At 35.4% G+C, this 25,267-nt stretch overlaps 2 protein-coding genes across 4 annotated transcripts in view; both read right to left on the bottom strand.

Moving 5' to 3' along the window:
• The window catches only part of LOC148943827 (uncharacterized), a 105,337-nt gene extending 81,177 nt beyond the window's left edge, over nucleotides 1-24,160 (bottom strand). Inside the window, exons 1-3 of one of the 3 annotated variants that reach the window (XM_089101704.1) lie at nucleotides 24,067-24,160; nucleotides 12,351-12,495; nucleotides 7,157-7,225 (exon numbers count right to left, since the gene is read on the bottom strand). In XM_089101704.1, coding sequence (XP_088957830.1) covers nucleotides 7,157-7,225; nucleotides 12,351-12,360 — 79 coding nt within the window. In that variant the 5' untranslated portion in view covers nucleotides 12,361-12,495; nucleotides 24,067-24,160. Of the gene's footprint in view, nucleotides 1-7,156; nucleotides 7,318-12,350; nucleotides 12,527-24,066 lie in introns of those variants that run through there. The other 2 variants (XM_089101705.1, XM_089101703.1) reach the window with 2 other exon arrangements.
• Nucleotides 1-24,173, bottom strand: part of LOC148943826 (uncharacterized) — a 606,774-nt gene extending 582,601 nt beyond the window's left edge. The window contains 1 exon segment of the mRNA XM_089101702.1: nucleotides 24,131-24,173. The gene's annotated coding sequence lies outside the window, so the exon portion shown is untranslated.
• Between the last annotated feature and the right edge of the window lie 1,094 nt (nucleotides 24,174-25,267).

Here is a 25,267-nt window from a genome sequence, read left to right as displayed (position 1 = left end):
ACTTCGACTTTAGCCCCAGCTTGTCTTTTGTCATTATGTCATATCGCCAAAACTTGATTTTTCAAATAAAGGCATGGTAAGCATTGATGACCTTATCCATGTCAAAATCCCAAACCCAATTATCATAATATCATTTCATATTTTGGTAAGTTTTGACACCGCTGTCGCTTATCATCTAACCCAATTTTTCTTTCTTCTTCATTTTGGGTTTTCATTACTTCAGACAGTTTGCCAATGTCCTTTGTTTCAGCTGTCATTATTGGTCTAGTTTTGAATGACAGTCCAGGTTGTAGATTTGTTAATTGTTCAGGTGATGGGACAAAAACTTATTTATCTTCCAACGAATTTTCATTTGCAGCACTTTTAAATTTTTGTTTTTCGGTCTTGTCTCATTTGATAGTCCAGGTATTTTATTTTCATCCGTTGTGAATTTAGTGTGTTAGGGCTGTTCTTTTGATCTTATCACCTTTCACAGTTCAGGTGGTTCCAAGGAATCATTATGTTAATTCTCACCGCTATCATTTTCAATTTTGACATATTTTGATTCTCATCGTCGCTTATCTTCAAAACCCCATTTTCTTCCTTCTTCCTTTTACTTAAGAAAATTTTTCAGTGCCCTTTGCTTTAGCTCCCCTTATTGATCTAGTCTTACATGATGGCCCAAGTTGTCCGAATTTTCTCAAACGTCTGACCTATCTATATCGTCTTTTTAAGCTAGAATATCCCAGAATACAAATTTTTCGAAAAAATATGGAGCACTTTCAAAATAAAGGATGGTTCATTTTTTGCTCTTTAAGCAATTTAAGACAATTTGAGCCTTTTCTTGATGCCACATGACGTCACCATAGGCACGATACAGCCACCCTGTGAAAAATACAAAAATGCAAAAATTAGCATAGCCCTTGAACATCCTGAAGTTCCAGCTGGATAAAACATTGGGTAGGCAAAGGGCTCCCCACGATGGTCGGCATTTTTTTACATTAATCAAAATAACTTTTTGCACAAAATAAGTTTTTCAAAAAAAAAGTAAAGAACTCCTTTAAACCAAAAATGAACAAAAATAGAATCAAATAATCTACCAAGCATACAACCACCACAAATCAGTATCAATCAATAAATGAAACCCAAAACAAACATAAATTAGAATAAAACAAACTCCAAACGAACAGAAATTATTCTGAGTAGGGTTCTAAACCCTGTGCTTTCTAAAAGCCAGAATATAAATTGTACTTTACTGAAAAAGATCAAATGAATTTACTGAAAAAATATGCATTGTCAGTTTAAAATACGTAGGCTGATATTCATTGTAGAAGATCTTAACTAATTTTTTATTTTTTCAGGCTAGAAAAGTGAAAACTTTTAAAAAAAAATTTTCAGTAAAGTAAAAGTTATTTTCTGCCTTTTAGAAAGCATAGGGTTTAGAACCCTAGTCAGATTAATTTCTATTAATAAGGGCACTAATCCTCTCAATTCCCAATTGAATCAGTTCTTTTTGAAGTTCCTACGACAACACTGGCAAAAACCTAATTTCCAGAACTTTCAACTACGTTGAACAAAATATCTATCTCAAAATTTTGATTGGATGTGTTTGGGGAAAAGGTGGGCGTGAGAGGGGGGTTAGTTGCCCTCTAATTACTTTCGACTATTAAATAGGGCACTAGCGATTTCAATTTCCAATCTAATTAGCCCTTCTTGAAGTGTCTGCAACAACGCGGTCTATTATATCTTATATGTCCCCAGAGCATAATTTAGAACCCTTGCGATAAGGACTGTGGGGACAGTGTCATCCTCAAAAACATAATTTCCGGACTTTTCAACTACTTTGAACAAAATGGCTATCTCAAAACTTTTATTGGATTTTTTGGGGAAATCGTGGGCGTGGGAGGGGTGTTAGTTTTCCTCTTATCACTTTTGACCATTAAAAAGGGCACTAACCCTTCGAAGTTTCGAAGTTTCTATGACTACGCTCTCTATAGAAATCATTATACGGCCCCAAGGCATAACTTACAACCCTTGCCCTCAGGGGTGTGGGGGTTTGTCATCCTCAAAGACATAATTTCCAGAACTTTCAACTACGTTGAACAAAATGGCTATCTCAAAGTTTTGATTGGATCTGTTTGGGAAAATGGTGGGGGTGAGAGGGAGGTTAGTAGCCCTCCAATCCCATTCGACTATTAAAAAGGGCGCTAGCCCTTTCAATTTCTAATTGAATGAGCTCTTTTTGAAGTTTCTACGACAACTCTTTCTATAAGAACCTTATATGCCCCAAGGGTATAATTTACAACCCTACCCTGAGGGCCGTAGGGGGGTTATCATCCTCAAAGACCTAATTTCCAGAATTTTCAACTACATTGAACAAAATAGGCATCTCAAAATTTTGATTGGATGTGTTTGGAGAAATGGTGGGCGTGAGAGGGGGGTTAGTTGCCCTCCAATCACTTTCGACTATTAAAAAGGGCACTAGCCCTTTCAACTTCCAATTGAATGAGCCCTTTTTGAAGTATCTACTAAAATGCTTTCTATAAAAACCTTATATGCCCCCAGGGCATAACTTACAACCCTTGCCCTGATGGGTTTGGGGGGTTTGTCATTCTCAAAATCATAATTTTCAGAACTTTCATCTACGTTGAACAAAATGATTATCTCAAAATTTTAATTGAATGTGTTTGGGGAGATGGTGGGCGAGAGAGGGGGGTTAGCTGCCTTCCAATCACTTTCGACTATTAAAAAGGCAACTAGCCCTTTCAACTTCAAATCGAATGAGCCCTTTTTGAAGTATCTACTAAAACGCTTTCTATAAAAACCTTATATGCGCCCAGGGCATAACTTACAACCCTTGCCCTGATGGGTTTGGGGGGCTTGTCATTCTCAAAATCATAATTTTCAGAACTTTCATCTACGTTGAACAAAATGGTTATCTCGAAATTTTAATTGAATGTATTTGGGGAAATGGTGGGCGTGAGAGGGGGGTTAGTTGCACTCCATTCACTTTCGACTATTAAAAGAGCATTAGCCCTTTCAATTTCCAATTAAATGAGCCCTTTTTGAAGTTTCTACGACAACTCTTTCTGCAAAAACCTTATATGCCTCCAGGGTATAACTTAAAACCCTTGCCCGGAGGGCTCTGAGGGGGTTGTCATCCTAAAAGACCTAATTTCCAGAACTTTTAACTACGTTGAATAAAATGAATATCTCAAATTTTTGATTGGATGTGTTTGGGGAAAGATGGGCGTGAGAGGGGGTTAGTTGCCCTTCAAGTACTTTCAACTATTAAAAAGGGCATTAGCCTTTTCAATTTTCAATCGAATGAGCCCTTTTTGAAGTTTTACAACAGCGCTTTCTACAGAAACCTCATACACCCCAAAGGCATAACTTACAACCGTTGCCTTGAGGGTTGAGGGGAGTTGTCATCCTTAGAGACATAGTATCCAGAACCTCCAACTACGTTGAAAAAATGGCTATCTCATAATTTCGACTGGATGTTTTTGGGAAAATGGTGGGCAAGAGAGGGGGTTAGTTGCCCTCCAATTACTTTCAACTATTAAAAAGGCCACTAGCCATTTCAATTTCCAATGGAATAAGCTCTTTTTGAAGTTTCTGCGACAACGCTTTCTATAAAAACCTTATATGCTCCCGGAGCATAACTTACAACCCTTGCCCTTAGGGCTGTGGGGGGGGGTAGTCATCCTTAAAGACCAGATTTCCTAAACTATCAACTACGTTGAACAAAATGGCTATTTAAAAATTTTGATTGTATGTGTTTGGGGAAAAGGTGGGCGTGAGAGGGGGTTAGTTGCTCTCCAATTACTTTCGACTATTAAAAAGGGCACTAGCCCTTTGAATTTTCAATCGAATGCGCCCTTTTCAAGTTTCTACGACAAGGCTTTCAATAAAAACCTTATATACCCCAAGGGTATAACTCATAACCCTTGACATAAGGGCTCTGAGGGGGTTATCATCGTCGAAGACCTGATTTCCAGAAATTTCAACTACGTTGAACACAACGGCTATCTTAAAATTTTGATTGGATGTGTTTGGATAAATGGTGGGCTTGGAAGGGGTGTTAGTTGCCTTCCAATCACTTTCGACTATTAAAAAGGGCACTAACCATTTCAATTACAAATCAAATGAGCCCCTTTTGAAGTATCTACGACAACGCTTTCTATGAAAACCTTATATGCCCCCAGGACATAACTTATAACCCTTGCCCTCATGGCAGTGGGGGGGGGGGGGTTGTCATTCTCAAAGACCTCAGAACTTTCAACTACGTTGAACAAAATGGCTATCAACAAATTTTGATTGTATTTGTTTTGGGAAAAGGTGGGCGTGATAGGGGGGCTAGTTGCCCTCCATTCCTTTCAGACTATTAAAAAGGGCACTAGTGCATTCAATTTCCAATCGAATGAGCCTTTTTTGAAGTTTCTACAACAACGCTTACTATAAAAACCATATATTCCCCCAGGGCATAACCCTTGCCCTGAGGGCTGTGGGGGAGTGTCCATCTCAAAAACATATATATATGTGGGAATCAACTACGCTGAACAAAATGGCTATCTCAAAATTTTGATTGGATGTGTTTTGGGATATGGTGGGCGTGCAAGGGGTGTTAGTTGCCTTCCAATCACTTTCGACTATTAAAAAGGGTACCAGCCACTCCAATTTCCAAACGAATGAGCATTTTTCGAAGTTTCTACGACAACTCCTTCGATACGAAGTGCCCTGATCTAGAACCAAAAAATAAATAATACATTGTGCCAACATCATTCTTTACTTAGGCAGCGCGATTTCGCTGCCTATGACAACAAGTTTTTTGCCACGTTGTTTTACAACCATTTCATTTAGTGGAAAACTATCGTCAGCATTAAGAGTAAGTACAGCGCACACTTGATTACATGCAGAAAGGTTGAACCGTCTATTACCGACACCATCTGGCAAAGTAAAAATGAGCTGCGTGTTTGGAGGCTGTTGTCCCACTAAAGCAGCAAGTTGATTTTCATCATCCTCCACTTCTCGCATTTTTTCGCAACTTTGGCATAGTCATTTGTGTCAAGCAATATTTCTTCCAAGGAATTCATCAGATTACGAGAGATCCCATAATTTGAAGGATGTGCGAGGCGTTCCACAACAGCTTCATTGGAGTCTAAAAAGTACATTTGGCCATATGAAGGTGGCTCAAAATCACCTTCAGTAGTTTGTGATCGATGTGCCGCTAAATTGATTTTGTGATAAATTTGTCCAGCTAGTTATAGCTAAATATATTACGACTATTTAAGGTTCAATCATCGCTTACGTTGAATGAAGATAGAGCAAAATACGAGCTCAAGTTTCGATTTCCTTTATGAAACTCTCCAGAGGGCGAGTGACATCCTAAAAAAGGTAAACCAACTCATTTGGAAATTATAGTGGTAACATTGCAATTTGACCATGCAAGCAGCAATCTCCAAAAGAATTACCTTTGTATGCTACTCTTTCCTCGGAGAAATAGAGGGCTCTAGAGTGAATAAGGCAACGTTGAGGGGTCCCAAAGACTTATATTGAGTTTACACTTATATTGAGTTAACACTTAGTGAGTTTACAGCATCTTTGTACGTATGTCCTTGCTTTTGTGCCACAAGTTGTTGGTGTCAAGGATTACGACGCTGCAGTTCTTTTAACGCAATATTTCTTCCTTCTTCATTCTGCTGTTAGACACGTTCTGATTATCGGTGTCTCTTCTCTTTTAACTGCCCCTGTCTTTGCTTTCATTTTAATTTTTGACTCGCTCAGATTCTCGGTGTCGCTTGTCTTCTAACCGTGTGTGTTTTTGCTCTTCATTTTCGTTTTTTACTCGCTCAGATTATCGGTGTCGCATGTCCTCTAACCGCGTGTGTTTCTGCTCTTCAATTTTATCTTTGACACGCTCTAATTCTTAATTTCGCATATTTTCTAACCACGTGTGTCTGTTCTTCATTTTCATTTTCGAGACGCTCAGATTCTCGGTGTCATTTGTCTTCTAGCCGTGTGTGTCTTTGCTCTCCATTTTCGTTTTTGACAGACTATAATTATCGTTTTCTCATATCTTCTAACCGCCCCTGTCTTTACCCTTCGTTTTTATTTTTGACTCGCTTAGATTCTCGGTGTCGCTTGTCTTCTAGCCACGAGTGTCTTTGCTTTTCATTTTCATTTTTGATCCGTTTTGATACTCGCTGTTGCATATCTTCTAACAGGAAGTTCTTCGTATTCGAGCTAAAAAGGCTGAATACTGAGAATTAATTATGCGTCTAAATTGCAAGACTGCATTCAGTTCATTGTTAACAAAGACTAAAACTAGGTCAACAGGATAACAATTGGACTAAACAACGAAACTCTGGATACAGTAGAACTGAAGAAGTGGTACTAAAGTAGTTTTCTTCTTCTTCTTTTATAATCTTTTATCTTCTTTTTTATTGTTGGCAAAAATCAGGAATGAAGTCATTCTGAGATCATAATTCCTGTCAACAACAAGACGATAGCGGAAAACTATTCCCCATTTCCTGGATGCAATTCAACAGTCTTTTCTGATTCGCAAATCATTGGTAATATTTATAGATTCATAAAAAAAAAATATTTTCGAAAATGGACGAGAAACAAAAACAGATCGATATCTTAATAAAAACATACCAATCCGTTTTTGTTTCACGGTTATCAGAGGGGGAAAACGTTTTGAGGTTTTTTGCTCTTCTAAAAATTTACAATTATGGAAATACGTCCTTTTGATACCCGACAATATGCAATATTGGCAATTGAAGCTGGATTATAAATTTTCATTATTATCTAGGCCTTTATGTTTTCTACGTAATACAATATATAGCCCATTTACGCAAGATGTATCGTCAAATGTTAAATAATTTAATTATCTATCCTATCATTTAATTTAATTACCTATCATTCAATGAGGCTTTCATGGCTTTCATTGACATAAATAAAACTCAGCTAAAATTAAAAACAAATAATATCACAAATAAAATTAAATACATCACAAGAAGTTAAAGCTTTATATAAGTGAGTCGTTTGGAAGAAGCTGGTGAGATAGCTCATTACCTCCTCGCATCCCTATATCTCCGCAAGAGGAGAAAACACATTTACCAACGCAAAGTAGCTTTCCTTTTATTCCCAAAGTCAGGTTGGATAAACTTACCATTTTTAATAACAGAAGTAGTGATGTCTTCAGCCACATTCGTAAATTGAAGCAAGTCCATAATGAAAACTTAGAACAGAATTGTCCACAAGTTTTACCAACGAAAGTAGAAGCAAAGCGTTCCAAGAAAAAAAACAAGCTTTAATGGCTCATTTCAATCACTGTAAAATTAATTTTATTTTAATACACTCTGAAGTATAGGCTTAACTCCTTTAGGTAGAGTAAAAACAAAACGGTTAATTTTGATGTTTTGAAAGAAAAGAGAGTTAAATTCAAAAGCTGAAGAAACAAAAACATAAAACATGCCTTAAGATAAGCAGGTGAAGAGGCTAATTTGAGCAAAACTCCTTTTATAACAAATGGGTTTTGATTTGCTTAGGGACAAAAGTAGGACCAGACCCCCTGACACTTCAAACTTCTTTGAATTTCCATACCCTCCCTAATCAAATTATTTAGTATTTTTCTTCTCCCATCCCAGGGAAAAAATCATTTATGATTTCCAATTTAGTTCCTTTTATGATATACCCACAGCAAATACACTTATTCATCAGCAGTAAAAAAAGAAGCGCCAACTGTGTCCGCTTCCATTTCGTTCCGCTTCTATCTCGGCAGAGGCGTTCGAATAAACGATCGTTTATTTTGTCTTTTGTTGGTTGTTTTGACAATAGACGGCTGCATTAAAACGGTAGACGTTTGTTTTACCATGTGTGTGCGTTTTTTTTTTTTCTACCCAGTGTCTATCGCAATAATATCCTATATCACTCTAAGAAACGCACAGTAAAAACACCAAGTGTGCCTTGGGTATAAAAGGTTGTCTGACTTAACAAAGTATAACAGAACAATAGAATTTATTAAAGTAGAGGTGGTTATAATTTTCAAATGTTGGAATACTGCCTAAAATAAAATTCTGTGTGTGGCTAAAGATAATCTACGGTTTAGTCATTAATTCTTACGAATATAGAGGAGGGATAATTTATTTTCCAATGTGTAGAGGGGGAGGGGCAATTTGTCTTTCTTTTAATTTTCATTGAAAACACAAAAAGGCTTATGATCTATTATGATCAATTGATGTTGTAGCCTTAGAATATTTACCGCCAAGTTACAACGGTAGAATGTGTCCGCGCTAGAGTAGCAACGGGAAAAAATTGGTTGGTGAAAAACGCCCATTTTATCTTGGGCCTTACACCTAGTACAAACGTTGCTTTTAGGGCACTTCTTTCAGCAGATCAGTGGGCAAACGATAGCAGTACAAAAAAAAGACCTTGCCGCGAGATTTTCAAAACTAAAAATCATGGGCACGAACATCATTTGTCAACTGCAGCTTATCAATAGTTGCATGATTGATCACACTTATTATTTTTTTTTTTACGTTTATTGTTAAGCTTTTTTTATTATTAAAATTTATATTATTTTTAAACATTTATTTCATTAAAAAATTTCGATGAAAGTTTAAATTCTTTCATTGTTAAATATTTATCTATTATTATTATTCAGATTGTTTTATTTTCATGCTAAGAAGAAGGTTACGATTGAGGATTACTATTTTATATAATACCGATGAAATTTGGTGCTATTTTTGCAAATTAGCACCAAAAACTAGAACAATTTTCAAGCTCAAATCAACACTGTGTTTCTTTGCACAGACATTGATTTACCAAATTGGAGCCAACTAAAGCTCTACGTGTGTTCTAGAATTTAAACTGGGGTAACACTTAACGTTGCTATAGGCCCACGGGCCAAATGATATAGTTTTGGTAATTTTTTTAGTATATAGATTCCGTAAACAGTTCATTAAAAGAGAATAAGCAAACGTAAACAAGGTAATATGCAATAATATATGGGTAAATAATAAAATACGGGTAACATACGTATAAAAGGTAAAATATCAATTTTGCTGGGATACGTAAAATACGTAAAATAGCCAATTTACCGTGAACAATTTTACCATTTACAACAGTAGTTACGGTCGTTCATACAATCTTTGAATAGTAGAAGTAAAAAATTCCTAGAAATAATCAAGTTTTAATGGCTCATTTCAAACACTGTCACAACAGTTTTATTTTAATACACCCTCAAGCATAGGTTAACTTCTACAGTAAAAAAAGTAACAGAAATACGATAAATTTTGTTTTTGTGATAGAAGAGGGGGCTAAATTCAAAAACTGTCTTTTTGATCTAGCTGTATTTAAACTGTAGGTTTTGATTTTCAATTTCAATTTATTTCACAGTAGGCTAAAACGGAAGAACTGAGATTTTTAGCTTTAAAAATTTGCACACAAGAAAAGTGAGCCTTTCACGATCAGAACTGAAGGTTAAACTAAGGCAAAGCAAAAAGTTGTGTTGCTGGTTAAATCTTTAACAAATATACAAGCTTGGAAATGAGATGCTTTTTTTCCAGGAGTGAAATTAATAAAAGGTTGAAAAAATTATATTTTCAATTTGGTTTGGAACAAAACTCTAAACGCAGCAGAATAAATGCTTCCACGTGCTTTGAAAAATGATACTTCTCAAGAAAATTCAAAGTCTAAACTAGGACCCAGGAATGTTTTGCAGTTGTGTTGCAACCCTCCTCTTAAAACCCACAAATACCACAGCCTCCTTATAGTTCTTAAAGTTTAAAAAAGTAAAGTTAAAGTAAAGTTAAAGCTAAAGTTAAAGTTAAAAAAGTGTAAAGTTCTAAATCCAATTGTTTGGGAATTTACCTTTTATTTGCACACCCAATCCTGGAGTATGCCTGTCCTGGTATATCCAATCAATTGTCAGAAAGAATAAAGGCAGTCCAAAAAAGGTGCCTAAGAATTATTGTTAGAGAGAGTAAAGTCCATTATATCTCCCTTCTTTGAAGACCCAATTTGGTCAACTTCAAAAAAAGGAGAGCACATATTTTCTTGCATTTCAAAAACAACCCCCACCTTAGCCCCAGACGAATTACCTTTTCCCTAGTCAATTTTCCGCACTTCAACCTCAACTCCCTCGTTCCGCTTCAGCAAAAATCTCTCTTCTTACCCCCAAAATACTGTCCACCTAAAAATGTAGAAGAACTTCTGTCCTCTATGTGGTATGCATGTTCACCACAAGAAATTCCTCCCCCCCCCCTTACTCTTTTTTTTAGATTTTTTTAGCTCTTTTTTAGCTCACTCTTTTGTTAAATGTTTAAATTACAAATTTAGTTGTTGTTTTTTTATTTACTAGATTGTGTTTTATGGGTTTTAGTGCAAGACTAAAATATCCTGACGTGTTTTTTTATAATTTTACTTCTTCGTTTTTGTTTAATTGTGCATGTTTGTACAGTTTTGAAAACTGCTTGTTTTTACCAACATTTTTACTTTCTGAAAAAGTTTCCAAAATTATATTTGCTTTTATTTTGTACACTAAAGAGCGTACACTAAAGTGCCCTTTTTAGTGACCAAAAACATTGGAGGGCAGCTAGACTTTCTCCAGTTGCCTCTTTTTTCAAAAGACATCTGATCGAAATTTTCATATAGCCATTTGATTCAAAAGGGTTAAAAGTTTCCAATTGTTATGCCTTTGAAATAGCTCCCCATACTCCCTAAGGAAACTACAGTAAATAACACAATGAACCCTTTTTCCACATCTAACATTCATTACAGGGAAATATACACGAAAGTTTTGGGAGTATTTTCGTCAGGGGAGGGGGGGGGTAAACGGGGAGAATTATCTGTGAGGAGGAAATTTCAGGGAGGGGTGGTTTTCATGGAGAAATTTTATACGTTGGAAGAGAAGGAGATTTCATGGTATGATTTCAAAACAGTCAGAAATTAAATGAAAATATTATTTTTCATCTGAAAGTAGGTATCAAACTTAAAACGAGCAAAAAATTATACTATATTTGAAGGGGGCTACCGCTTCCTCAATATTCGCTTCTTGTATTAGAGCTTGAGTTCTCTCACAAATCTTTAAGAAGACTTCTCAAACATAAGGCTTGTTGAATTTGAATGAGAGGTGTATTTGAAGAGTTTTATGACTTTAGTAAAGTGAGAGAGAAAGGGGCAGCCTAACTCACTTACAGAATAATTTATGTTCATTTTATTTTAGTGTTGCTCTCAAATCTTTTCGAGTACCTAAACAGGGCACTAGAACTTTTAATTTCGGTTCAAATGAATCTTTCTCAAGTAGTCTCAGACTATTGGTTAAATTCCGACAACCAAGAGAGAGAAAAACACAAAACCACATCCATGATCTTTCTTTTGGCAAAATTACAAAATTTCACATTTTAGAAAATTTGAGCTTAAAAGTACTTAAAAGGGGTTTTCAGACACACAGAAATTGATGGTGTGATTTTCATTAAGATTCCTTTACTTTTGGAATGTTTCCTCTCTTTTTCGAAAATCAGAATAACTTTCTCAGGCTTGTAGCTTTTTATGGGTAACACTAAACTTAACAAATCTTAGATATTTGGAATCAGCAAAATAAACCAGTTTTTTCTATATACCTCTGAATATAAATATCCATTTTTTAGAGTTTTAGCTACAATTGAGGTTTGTTGTTCCTTACTTACAGTTTGTTACCACAAACTGTTACATTTATAGCTTGATAATGCTCCCAGAAAACAGAACAACCCATTATTCCTTCCTGATCAATGGTTGGTATAACAACATGACCCACATGTTTTTCCATTAGAGTAATTACTGGGTTAAGTTTTCTTAAACAGATGTGCTTAATGAAGAGCTTTGAATATGAAGAACTTCATTGTTAGACCAGCCAATGGATTTGATCCACCACATGTTTCAGCTGGCACAGCTTTTAAAATGTAGTTTTTTCAAAATTTCCCACAATAAAAATCAGCATTGGGGGAATGAAGCATCCATTAGCATTAAAACCAGAAATTATTATATTTTCAAAGAAATACAGTTCATTATTACATGACAGTTTTGGACCTAAATGTATCTGAAATACTTAAGAAAGAGTAAGTCCATTACACTATATCCATATAAAAATTTCAATGGTTTGCAATGTCAGTAAGAGACATTGGAAACATGATGGATTGAAAACAATAATTTAAAACTTTTTTTCTCCATAATTCTGCTTTAAATTTCATATCCATAAAGTTAGTATAAACCTAGACAGCAATCTTAAAAATACAATTTGCTCAGAATAAGGGATATAGAGGTAATTGGATAATAATTCTATGAATGTATCCAAGCAAAAATTATAAACTTCTATCATCACTTACCAATCAACATGTGCAGCTTCTTCAACCCAACCTATTTGATATGAATGCCTGATAAGAAAACCATGAGCTACAGACTCAGTTGTTTCTTTTCACAGATAATGGTTCAATCAGCATAGGTCTAAGGTATACACAGGTCCAAAGTACACTACTCTCCAGTTGGAATGGTTGAGAAGTAAACACTGCAAATTTTTGAAGACAACTTTATAAATACTAAAACATTTACTAATTTCACTCCTAAGAGAGCTTTATTTTACTTTACAACTAACTCCACAATCTGTGAATACTTAGTCCAAAATATATTTCGTCTATGCAGTATGCCAGATATTATTCTGTTTCAACTTAATACCTGTAAATTGAATCAATGTAGTAGGACAGTAATAGGACTTTTCTGGCCTTTCATAGGCAGCGCACTAGCGCTGCCTAAGTAAAGAACGAGTTGGGCACAATGTGTTTTTTTTTTCTTCAGTCAGGCACTTCGTATCAAAGGAGTTGTTGTAGAAACTTCGGAAAGGGCTCATTCGATTGGAAATTGGAGAGGCTAGTACCCTTTTTAATAGTCGAAAGTGATTGGCGGGCAACTAATCCCCCCCCCAATGCCCATCATTCCCCCAAACACATCCAATCAAAATTTTGAGATAGCCATTTTGTTCAGAGTAGTTGATTTCCGGATAGAAAATATGTTTTTGAGGAGAACACTCCCTCACAAGGGGCAAGGGTTTTAAGTTATACCCTAAGGGCATATAAGAACAATGTTGGCACAATGTACTATGAATTATTTTTTTCCTTTAGAGCAGGGCCCTTCATTTGGAAGGGGTCGTCCTAAAAACTTCAAAACGGGCTCCTTCGATTGGACATTGAGCATTCTAGTGCCCTTTTTAATAGTCAAAAATGATTGGAGGGCAACTTGCCCCCCCCCCCCCCGCGCCGATTATTCCCTCAAAAACATCCAATCAAAATTTTGAGATAGCCTTTTTGTTCAGCATAATTGATTTCCAGATAGAAAATATGTTTTTGAAAAGGACACTCCCCCACAACCCTCAGGGCAAGGGTTTTAAGTTATGCCCTGGGGGCATATAAGGTTTTTATAGAAGGCGTTGTCGTAAAAACTACAGAAAAGGCTAAGTCAATTTGAAATTCGAATGGATATGTCCCTTTTTAATAGTCGAAATGTATGTGGTGCCAAATAGCCCCCCCCCCCCACGGCCCTCTTTCCCCCAAACACACAAAAAACCAATTTCGGGATAGCCTTGTTGCTCAGCGTAGTTGATTTCCAGATAGAAAATATATTTTTGAGGACGACAGTCCCTAACAGCCCTTAGAGCAAGGGTTTTAAGTCATGCCCTGAGGGTATATAAGAACGATGTTAGCACAGTGTACTATCTATTATTTTTTTTTTTCCTTTAGAGAAGGGCCCTTCATATGGAAGGGGTCGTTCCAGAAACTTTAAAAGGGGCTCATTCGATTGGAAATTGAGAGTTCTAGTGCCCTTTTTAATAGTCAAAAATGATTTGAGGGCAACTAGCCCCCCCCCCCATGCCCATTATTCCCTCAAAAACAGCCAATCAAAATTTTGAGATAGCCATTTTGTTCAGCGTAGTTGATTTCCAAATAGAAAATATGTTTTTGAGGAGGACACTCCCCTACAACCCTCAGGGCAAGGGTTTTAAGTTAAGCTATGGGGGCATATCAGGTTTTTTATAGAAGGTGTTGTCGTAGAAACTTCAAAACAGGCTCATTCAATTGGAAATTTGAAGGGCTAGTACCCTTTTTAATAGTCAAAAGTGATTGGAGGGCAACTAGCCCCTGTCCCATGCCCGTCATTCCCCCAAACACATCCAATCAAAATTTTGAGATAGCCATTTTGTTCAGCGTAGTTGATTTCCAGATAGAAAATATGTTTTTGAGGAGGACACTCCCCCACAGCCCTTAGGGCAAGGGTTTTAAGTTATGCTCTGGGGGCATATAAGGTTTTTGTACAAAGCATGAACGTAGAAACTTCTATAAAGGCTCATTCGATTGGAAATTTAAAGGGTTAGTGCCTTTTTTAATACTCAAAAGTGATTCAAGGGCAACTAGCCCCCCCCCACGCCCATCATTTCCCCAAACACATCAAATCAAAATTTTGAGATAGCCGTTTTGTTCAGTGTAGTTGATTTCCAGATAGAAAATATGTTTTTGAGGAGAACACTCCCCCAAAACTCTTGGGGCAAGGGTTTTAAGTTATACCCTGAGGGCATATAAGAACAATGTTGGCACAATGTACTATCTATTTTTTTTTTCCTTTAGAGCTGGGCACTTCATAGGAAGGGGTCGTCATAAAAACTTCAAAAGGGGCTCATTCGATTGGAAATTGAGAGTTCTAGTGGCCGTTTTAGTAGTTGAAAGTGATTGGAAGGAAACTAGCCCCACCCCCCATGACCATCATTCCCCCAAACACATCCAATCAAAATTTTGAGATAGCCATTTTGTTCAAAGTAGTTGATTTCCAGATAGAAAATATGTTTTTGAGAAGGACACTCCCCCACAACCCTCAGGGGAAGGGTTTTAAGTTATGCCCTGAGGGCATATAAGGCGTTTTTGTAGAAACTTCAAAACAGGTTCATTCAAGTAAACAGATTTTTTTGCAAATGGTATCAAGTTTTCCATTTCAGGTCAACTAGAGGAGGTATGGAACTAAATTAAACAGTACTATTTGTGTCCAGATATTTAAAAGGGCATATGTTGTCAAAAATTGCTGAAGGTTTTTCTCCAGCATACAAATTAGCAGGCCAAACTATAAAGTCTTAAAAAACCGATAGATTTAAAGTATTATTTTCTTTTTCCCTGAAAAGACAATGTCAATATAAAATGAGCAGAAATTAATTTAAAAAACTTTTTCCACAAAATAATGCTATGGTAGCAGGACCCTATGCTTCCCTTGTTTGGCCCTTATGAAAAAGCCACGTTAGTTTTATCCCCCCCCTTGGAAGAATATAAATTTAATGACATGGAGGAAAATCCACCAACTTCGAGGCCAGAAAGACACCAAATGATGGAGTCCAAGTGATAACAAAGAAGAAGAAAAGTGCAGTTAGAAGCCAAAAGGAGTCCGTTTCGGATTCCAGATGTTTTTTTTAAGAAGAAGAAGAAGTTTTTCAAAGAAAAGTAAAGAATTCCATTAATATTGCTTGCCTCCAGGAAACTCATTTAACCCAAAATCAACAAATTAAGTCTCTGGGATATACTATCCTCAGAAAGGATAGATCTTCAGAGAGAAAAGGAGGTGGGGTAGCTTTATTAGTGAATAATAATATAAAATTTTGTGGCATCAATTTTCCAGATTTTGCAAATGATGTTGACGCAATTGGTATCAGTGTTTGGCTGAATAATTTAAAAACCTACATAATAAGCTTTTATAACCCTAAAGGCCAAAAACAGATGCCAAGGATTTCTTTAATTATATAAATAATTCTAATATGTTAAAAAATATTATTATTTGTGGAGATTTCAATGCCCACAGCCTTTTGTGGGGGAATAAACCAGCAAATAAAGCTGGTAAATTCATTGAGCATATGACTTCAACTAATAATGAATTAGCTGTTGCTACCCCTCCAAACCTGAACACATATTTCAACCCCAAAAGTGGCAGATTCTCCACAATCGACTTACAAATTGTTTCATTAAATTTTTTGAATAAAATTTACATAAATAAAATTGATAGTCTATGTACTGACCACTTTGCTATAGTTTGCTCCCTAAATGAACCTGCTGAAACTATATCTCATACCTCCAAATATATCAACACTAAAGCAAATTGGTCTATGTTCAAAAATAAGCTAAATGATGAAATTACAAGTTTCACCCAAAGTTTATGCATTTCTAACACAACAGTTGACACACATGCTGAAGCCTTGACATCTTTACTAATAAATACAGCTAATCATGCTATCCCCAGGACAACACCTAAGAAAACTTTCCCTAAACAAATTCCTAAAGCATGGTGGACAAATGAGTGCCTAAATAAGTGGAGAATAAAAAAGGCAGCTAGGACAGAATTCATAAAAAAACCATCACCTACTACATATTTAAAAAAATTACAAGCAGAATCTAATCTTAAAAGGACTATAATAGATGCTAAATATAAATACTGGAATAATTTTGCAAATAATCTCTCCAGAGAAACACATGAGTCAATTATACACAAAGTTATAAGCCACATCTGTGGGGAAAAGACTTCCCCCAACCCACTCCTGTATGAGCTTATACATAATAATACCCATTATGACAATGATAATGAAAAAGCTAACCTATTTGCAACTCTTTTTGTTAATAAGCTAACATCAAATAATCAAAGCAAACTGTCCCCAATTCCTATGAACCCAAGTTACCAACCACGCCCAGGATCCGAGTACATAACTAATCCATTCTCAATCCAGGAATTGAATAATGCAATACATCATATTAGGACCAAAACTAGCGGGAGCTATGACAATATACACCCTACATGGATAAAGAATCTCACACCTTCATAAAAACAAGAACTGCTAAATTGTTATAATCACGCTTGGGCATCTTCTATGTTCCCCAATATATGGAAATATTCGTCCCTCCTACCAATCCTAAAAAATAAACCCAAAGATAACCCTGAGTCTTATAGGCCCATAATGATTACTCCTGTGCTGGGGAAAATAATGAAGAAAATCATCTATCACAGACTCCTCTGGTTTGTTGGGAAAAATAATATGATCCCTCACACTCAAACTGGATTCAGGAAACACCACTCCTCAACAGATGCTTTCATTTTGCTAACAAATGCAATAAATGGATCTTTCTCAAAAAATAATGTCCTAGTTGCAGCTTTCCTAGATTTTGAAGGGGCATATGACAATGTGAACCACCAAATCGTTTTAAACAAACTTGCAAACCTTGGAGTACCCCCTAAGCTAGTATCTTTTATTAAATCCTTCATAGAAGTGCGAAGTTTCATTGTTTGTGTTGGTTCAGCCTCTTCACCCCAAAAGACAATAACAAAAGGCCTACCTCAGGGAGCAGTCCTCAGTTGCCTCCTATTTGCCTTATATCTCTGGGACATGAACCTACCCCACACGAATCTACAATATGCTGATGATCTGGTGCTATGGTCATCTGGCAACACCTTTCAGATAGCACAGTCAAATCTGCAATAGTCACTTTTCCTGTTTGAAAAATTCTCTCAACATTCAGATTTACCCATTGCACCCACCAAGTCAAAAATAATCCAATTTGACCGGAAGTAAAACCAAGTTAATGCAAAACTAACTCTAAATAAAACAACTATTCCAGAAGACAATCATATTAATAACCTAGGTCTAATGCTTGACTTAAAATTTAAATTTCCAGCTCAACATTTCAAACACAATAAAAAAATACTATAGAAAAACAAATATACTAAAAAGACTTGTTTCCACACCCTGGGGCTGTAAGGAGAAAACCTTACTCCAGTTTTATAACTCACATATAAGACCCCATATTGACTATGGGCTCATTGTCTATGGTGCATTTGCAAAGACCCAGATGCAAAAAAATTGAAACAACAGAAAATGATATAATACGTCTCATATTTTGTCTTAGGAAACCCACAAGCACCAAGTTTCTGCTTATGGAGAGTGGATTAACAACAATAAGGGAGAGACGTAGCTTTCTCTTGACAAAACCTCTTACAAAAATTAAATCAAATAGCTCACACACAATACATAATTGGTTAAGAAATCCAGCCATGTATAGAGGCATTGGAGATGAGTATGCCAATATTCAGAAGAAGTTCCCCATACCAGCAAAGTCTATTGCACCTACTTTCCCCCGATCCCCCCCATGGAATTGGTCAAGTCCCATAATAAATAATGACTTCTCAAAGTGGACTAAAGATTTAACCCCCATCGCTTTTGTCCAGAAAAAATTTGCTGAACTTAATACAATTACCTATAAAAATCACTTCCAAATATTTGTTGATGGGTCAAAAATGAATGAGAAGGTTGCAAGTGGTGTTTTCCTTCCTCACCTGAAAATTGCAATGGGCGAAAGATTATATAATAATTTATCTATAATGTCTGCTGAGTTAAATGCCATAATCATGGCATTAGAACACATTAATGAAAACCAACCTTTGATTGCAAGTTCAAATAATATTATCATATATTGCGACTCTCTATCAAGCCTTGAGTTGCTGGCCTCAGATCCTCAATATAAGTCGGACATTGACACTTATCATTGTGTCAGTACTATAGATAATCTTGCTTCAAGTGGCATAAAAACTTATTTTCAGTATATTCCTAGCCACTCTGGCATAAGTGGTAATCATCAGGTTGATGAAATAGCAAAAAATGCTATAAATATTGACCAGCCAAGTGGGAGACCAATTCCAATTAGAGATATTTAACGATGGAGGCTATCAGATATTAATTTCAATAAGATTAATCCTATCTTTTCCCCCTTTCCCAATATGAATCTTTCTAAAATTTATCATAGAATTAGTTCTGGAACAAATGGACTAAATTTCCTTGCATTCTCATATAAGTCTTCTAATTCAAGTGGTTCAATTCTCCTGTCCCCTCTTTGCAGGCATTGTAATATGAATAATGAAACAATTGGCCATTGCCTATTTGAATGTAATATGCTGACGTCTGCACAACATACCTTGCTTTGTAAACTATTAAAATGCTTTAAACACCACAAAATCTCACTATCAGCCAAGAGCCTAGCCAACTATACATGCACACAGAGCACAGAAATTGATATCTATCATCTTATATTTGAACTCCTTGAGTCAAAAGATCTACTGAAAGATATCTGACAGTATCTAATAAATAAGAGATGACCAAGCCAGTAGCTCTGTAGCCCACAGAGTGAAGCAAAAATAAAAGGGCTAAATAGTATTAACTGAATAGCCCGCCTGCTGTGAATTAGAAGAAGAAGAATTCCATTAAACAAAAATGAGCAAAAATAAAATCAAATAATCTATCAAGCGTGAAACTACCACAAATCAGCATCGATAAATAAAGGACCCAAAACAAACATAAATTGCAATAAATAACTGAGTCAAACTCAAAACGAGCAGAAATTAACAAAAGTTGGGCGCAAAACCCTTATGCCTTCCCAAGGCCAGAACAAGATTTGCACTTTACTGAAAAAAATATAAATGTTTTATAACTTTAATAAATCAAATAATTTTAACATTTTGATTACTAAATATCAGTATATGTATATTAAACTGACAATGCACATTCATTTGTATTTTTTCAGTAAAGTGCAAATTTTGTTCTGGCCTTGGGAAGGCATAGGGGTTTTGAGCCCAACTTATGTTAATTTCTGCTCATTTTGAGTTTGACTTGGTTATTTATTGTAATTTCTGTTCGTTTTGGTTTTCATTTATTTATTGATGCTGATTCACAGTAGTTTCACGCTCGGTAGATTATTTGATTTTTGCTCATTTTTTGTTTCATGGAGTTCTTTACTTTTCTTTGAAAAACTTATTTTGTGGAAAAAGTTTTTTTTAATTAATAGTAGGAAAGAAACAGCAAAATGCTCAAACTCAGTAAGAGTTTTTTTTAATGATTGATAATTGTTCATTGAATTAGATTAAAAGGTATTCCTATTTTGAATGTACTCTTTTATATACTGCAATGGAAACCAGTCACCAAAAACCTATTTTTGACAGATTAATTCAAGACACCGCTAGAGGGTAATACAATCTATAGCCTGGTTTTCATTGCGTCTACAATATTTAAACTATTGTTTTTGGGGTTTAGGGGGGGAGGTACCTAGGTTAGGTTAGGTCAGGTTACGTAATAGTATATGCTATGCTTTACCCCCCACCCCCCTAATGTGCAAATATATAGCCCAAATTTGTTTCTAAGTTATTAAATATTCATCCTATTTTATTTTATTTCATTAGCAGAGACCAAACTAGCAGTATAGAAAAGAGTACCGTACGTTTAACATAGGAGTACCAATTAAAATGAATCAATGCCTGTGGATCACATAACTTTAACATGTAGAATTAGAATCAAATAGTAAGTTTTTAACCAATATTTTATTACTTTACTATTATAAGAAATAACAGAAAAAGTTATCATCCTCAAGGGTCTCTAAGAGGCTTAAATTTGAATTTGTGAGTCAGAAAACCATTATATTCAGAGAGCATAAAAAAAGCTCAAGTGGTGTCCTTGCCTAATTTAGCCTATAATTCAGTAAAGGATATGTATCCATATAAACCAAACAAATCTTACTCTCCCTCCCCTAATGGTAAAGAGTATACCTTAAATTGTACACTATATGTGAACTAAATTTTTTAGATTAGGGTAGCCTACTGTTCTCATTACTTTTTGGAGTTTTTCTGGGGACTAATGATTGTGGTATTCAGTTCTTTTTGCTGTTGTTGTTTTTTAATATACATCTTCAATAGATTTAAAAGTTTACTAAAACAAATAAAATTAAATGAAAATATACCATTCAGGACGTTTTTACCATTAGGAAGGGGGAGTGGAAATAAATTTGGGTAAATTTCTAGTGAGCTATTTAATTTAGCTAAGATGAAAGTGAAAGTGCCATTTTATGACTTTTTTTTTCTTTCATATTTCAAGAATTGCTTCTGGGGCTAGTTGCATCTTGAGCCCTTAAAGGGACCCCAAAGGCATTTTATTTTTGTAACCCACTTTGAAGTTACAACACAAGCTAAGTTAGGCTATTGAAAAGTGGTTAAAAACATATCACTAGTTTAAAAATATGTTCTTCAAGAGTAACAAATTCCAAAAATACTTATTTATAAGAATTCAAACCTCATTTATTAGGCAACTCAAATATAAACTGTTTTCCTACCGTTTCAAGCTTATCAAACGTTGTTGAAAAAAACAGCACTGAATATAGTGATTCAAAACTGTGCTGTAGACAATTCATAGTATATTCCAATTCAGGGTATATATTTGCACATTAGGTGGGTGGGTAAATTTCATGGTAAATTTGCAGTAGGACATATAATTTAGCTAGGATGAAAATAAAATCATCATTTGATGCTTTGTTTATGCTCTTTCATTGTTCATATAAAATACCTTTGGGGCCCCTTCAAGGGCTCAAGATGCAACTAGCCCCAGAAGTGATTCTTGAATTATGAAAAAAGCATACAAAAAGGCATAAAATGATGTTTCCACTTTCATCTCAGCTAAATTATATAGCCCACTAGAAATTTACTCATTTTTGACTAGGCTAGTTGGGATGGGTTGACTACAAACTTAAAAAAAAACTTTTTTCTGCATTTAAATTTTGACAAAAGCTGTCCTTACAGCCTAAGATTAAAATAAAATTAGCCAATTGCTTTACAATAAGTGTCTTAGATCAAAGCTGCCCAAGAATTATTTTTTTGTTGGAAGTGGATATGTCTGTAGTGTGGGTGATGTCAAGTCCTTGCTGCACCCACAGGTAATATGTTCTTGTAATGAAATATACATCTTGATCAACATATTTGTCTGATTGCTGAGGGTCTTACCCTAGACTAAAGCCTTGAGCTATTGTTAGATATTTACTAAGAATTTCTGGTAAATTTGCAATGGGCCACATAATTTAGCTAAGATGAAAGTGAAAACATCATTTGATACCTTTTTTTAAGAATTGCCTCTGGGGCTAGTTGCATCTTGAGCCCTTAAAGGGGCCCCAAAGATTGTTCATTTTTGTAACCACACAAAGAAGTTATCAACACTAGTTAAGTTATTTCAAAGTGTTCAAAAACATATCACTAGTTTATAAATAAGTTGTTCAAGAGTAACATATTCCAAAATACTTATTTATTACAATTCAAACATCATTTATTGGGCAACTCAAATATAAAACATTTTTCTACTATTTCAAGTTTTTGAATGCCACCAACAAAAATAACACTAAATTTTGTGATTTGAAACTTTGCCATCAACAATTCATGGTATATATTTGCATATTAGGGGGTGGGGATGGATAAATTCAATTGTAAATTTGCAGTTGGCCACATAATTTAGCTAGGATGAAAGTGAAAACATTATTTGATGTTTTTTTATGCTCTTTCATTATTCATAAAAGATACCTTGGGGGCCCCTTTAAGGACTAAAGAGGCAACTAGCACTAGGAGCAATTCTTGAATTATGAAAGAGCATAAAAAAGGCATCAAATGACATTTCCACTTTCATCTGAGCTATAGTATGTGGCCCACTGCAAATTTGCCAAATTTTGGGAATGTGCCAAATGGATATACTTAAAAAAATTACATTCTATAGAATGTAAAAATAATATCCAACTACACTTAGTATCAAGATAAAATATCATGCTAGACAGAAAATAACATTTCTAAGACTCTTACACCTTTATCTACCTAGCTGAATATTTAACAGTACATAAAATATACAGAGTATCTACCTAGTTGGATAATAATGTAGTATAGTGTTTTTAATATATATCTAACTAGGCAGATAAGAAGATTCTCTAAGCAGCTAGGGGTTAATATCCAACTAGCCAGATAAATTGTTTCTCCTAGGCACAGAGAATATCTACCTAGTTGGATATTAATGTTCCTTGGTGTTTCTGATATATATCCAACTAGGCAGATAAGACAATTCTCTAAGCAGTTTGGGGTTAATATCCAACTAGCCAGATAATTCATTTCTCTTAGGCACAGAATGAACATCTAACTAGGTGGATAATACCAAGTCTTAACACTCCTGATATATATCCAACTAGGAGGAAAAGTAAATTCTATAATGCAGTTTTGGGATAATATCTAACTAGCCAGATAAATTGTTTCTCTTAGGCACAGCAAGTATATCTAACTAGGTGGATAATGCTGAGTCTTAGATCTTCTGATATATAGGCAGATAAGTAAAATCTCATGTAACCAGATGACAATATCTGGTCAATATATACCAAATCTTATTATTGAGTTTCAAATAAAGTGAATATACCCTTTGATGCCTTTTTTTATGCTGATTACAAATATAATAAAGTATTTCTATTAGAAATGAATTCCAATCCCAACCCCCCTATAGGCCTATTGGCTATACCTAAACTAACCCTGAATTGGCATATATAGGGGGGGGGGCTGAAATTCATTTTTGATAGAAATGCTTATTATATTTGTAATCAGCATTAAAAAGGCATCAAATGGTGTATTCACTTTAGTCCTAACTCAATAATATGATTTGGTATATATTGACCCAATATCCCACTAGCTAGATAATTAATTCTCTTAGAATAAGCATTGACATTTAACTAGGTGAATAATGAAGTAGCCTATCAAAGTCTTTCTGATATATATAGGCCTATACAGATAAGTATACAATAAATTTTCTTTTCTGGTAAATTTTTACCAAATCATATTATTGACTTACAAATACAGTGAATATACCACTCAATGCCTTTTTTTGTGCTCTTTCCAAATATAGTAATAATTTTTGTTGGAAATGAATTTTGCCCCCACCCCTATATACCAATTCAGGGTATATATTTGCACATTAGGGGGGTCAGGGTAAAGTTTAAATTTACCTCCCATTTACATCAGAAATAAAATTTGCCTCCACCCCCCCTAATGCGCAAATATATACCCTGAATTGGTATATATAGGGGTGGGGGTAAAATTCATTTCCGACAAAAATGATTATTATATTTGAAAAGAGCATAAAAAAAGACATCGAGTGGTATATTCACTTTATTTGTAAGTCAATAATATGATTTGGTAAAAACTTACCAATTTTCTTTCCAATCTAATAATAATATCCAGCTAGTCCGATAATTACTTCCTCTGGAATTGCTTGATAAGATCCAACTAGCTAGATAAGAACTCTTCAAGGAAACTGTAAATTATCCAACCATAAATCTATTTCTTCAAAAATGATATAATAATTTATGGAGCACTGCCAAGTACTAACCTTTCAAGTGAATGAAGACTACTGCCCGGAAAGAGCAATTTTGCTCTAAAACACTGAAGTTTAAAGTATTTACGGCAGGCACCCCTCCTCCTCTTCTGATCATTTCCAATTCTATAATCTGTACCAATTAATTGATCAGCCAACCCGTTACAAAAACAACCAGATACCATCTCTACTAGACTTGACAATCACTAACAACCCAGGACTGCTAGTGAATACTGATTACCTGCCCCCCATTGGCGCTAGCGATCACCTCTGTATTTCCCATGACTTGCTAATAAGTCAACCACCAAACAACTGCACCAAACGAACGTATACCGACTACAGCAGGATCAGGGAAATACTACAGGCGGTTGCATGGGATCAAGTGACTAACAGTGATGATATAGAGCAAGCCTGGCTAAATTTCAAGAACGCCGTCCTCCATGTTGAGCAGCTTTGTACTTCAACGTCTTTTGTCAAGGCACCTAGAACACTGCCTCACATAGACTGACCCATTAAAAGAGCCATGAACAGGAAGAAAAAGGCACTTTCGAAGTACAAGAAGTGTGTATGCACAGGACACTGGGAGCATTATGCCAGAGCCAGGAATAAGTTGAGACATCTAACTAGGCATTTTATGGCAGAATATGAGGAGAAGATAGCCTTTAGTATAAAGGAAAACCCTAAACGATTTTGGAGGTATGTGTCCAAGAAAGATAAGAACAGGCGATCAATACCATTCTTATTCAACGCTGAAGGGAAAAAGTTGGAAGACCCAGAAGCTATAGCAAATTTGCTTAACACTACCTTCGCTTCGAACTTCTCCTCAGACTCATCAGCTGAACCCTCATGTCCTGACCCCAGACATATCGAACATCTTATGCCGAAACTCATCATCACGACTGAAGAGGTTAAGAAAAGACTATCAAAGCTGGACCCTAACAAAGCCAAAGGACCAGACGGCATCCATCCCAGGCTGCTCAAAGAAATCTCTGATATAGTCACCGAACCGCTCTGCTCCTTGTATAATCTGTCTTT

Source organism: Artemia sp. Qi Xiang Cuo, chromosome 15 (assembly GCF_049724085.1).
Source record: "Artemia sp. Qi Xiang Cuo chromosome 15, ASM4972408v1, whole genome shotgun sequence".
Classification (NCBI taxonomy): Eukaryota; Metazoa; Arthropoda; class Branchiopoda; order Anostraca; family Artemiidae; genus Artemia; species Artemia sp. Qi Xiang Cuo.
This window is presented reverse-complemented; position numbering and strand designations above follow the sequence as displayed.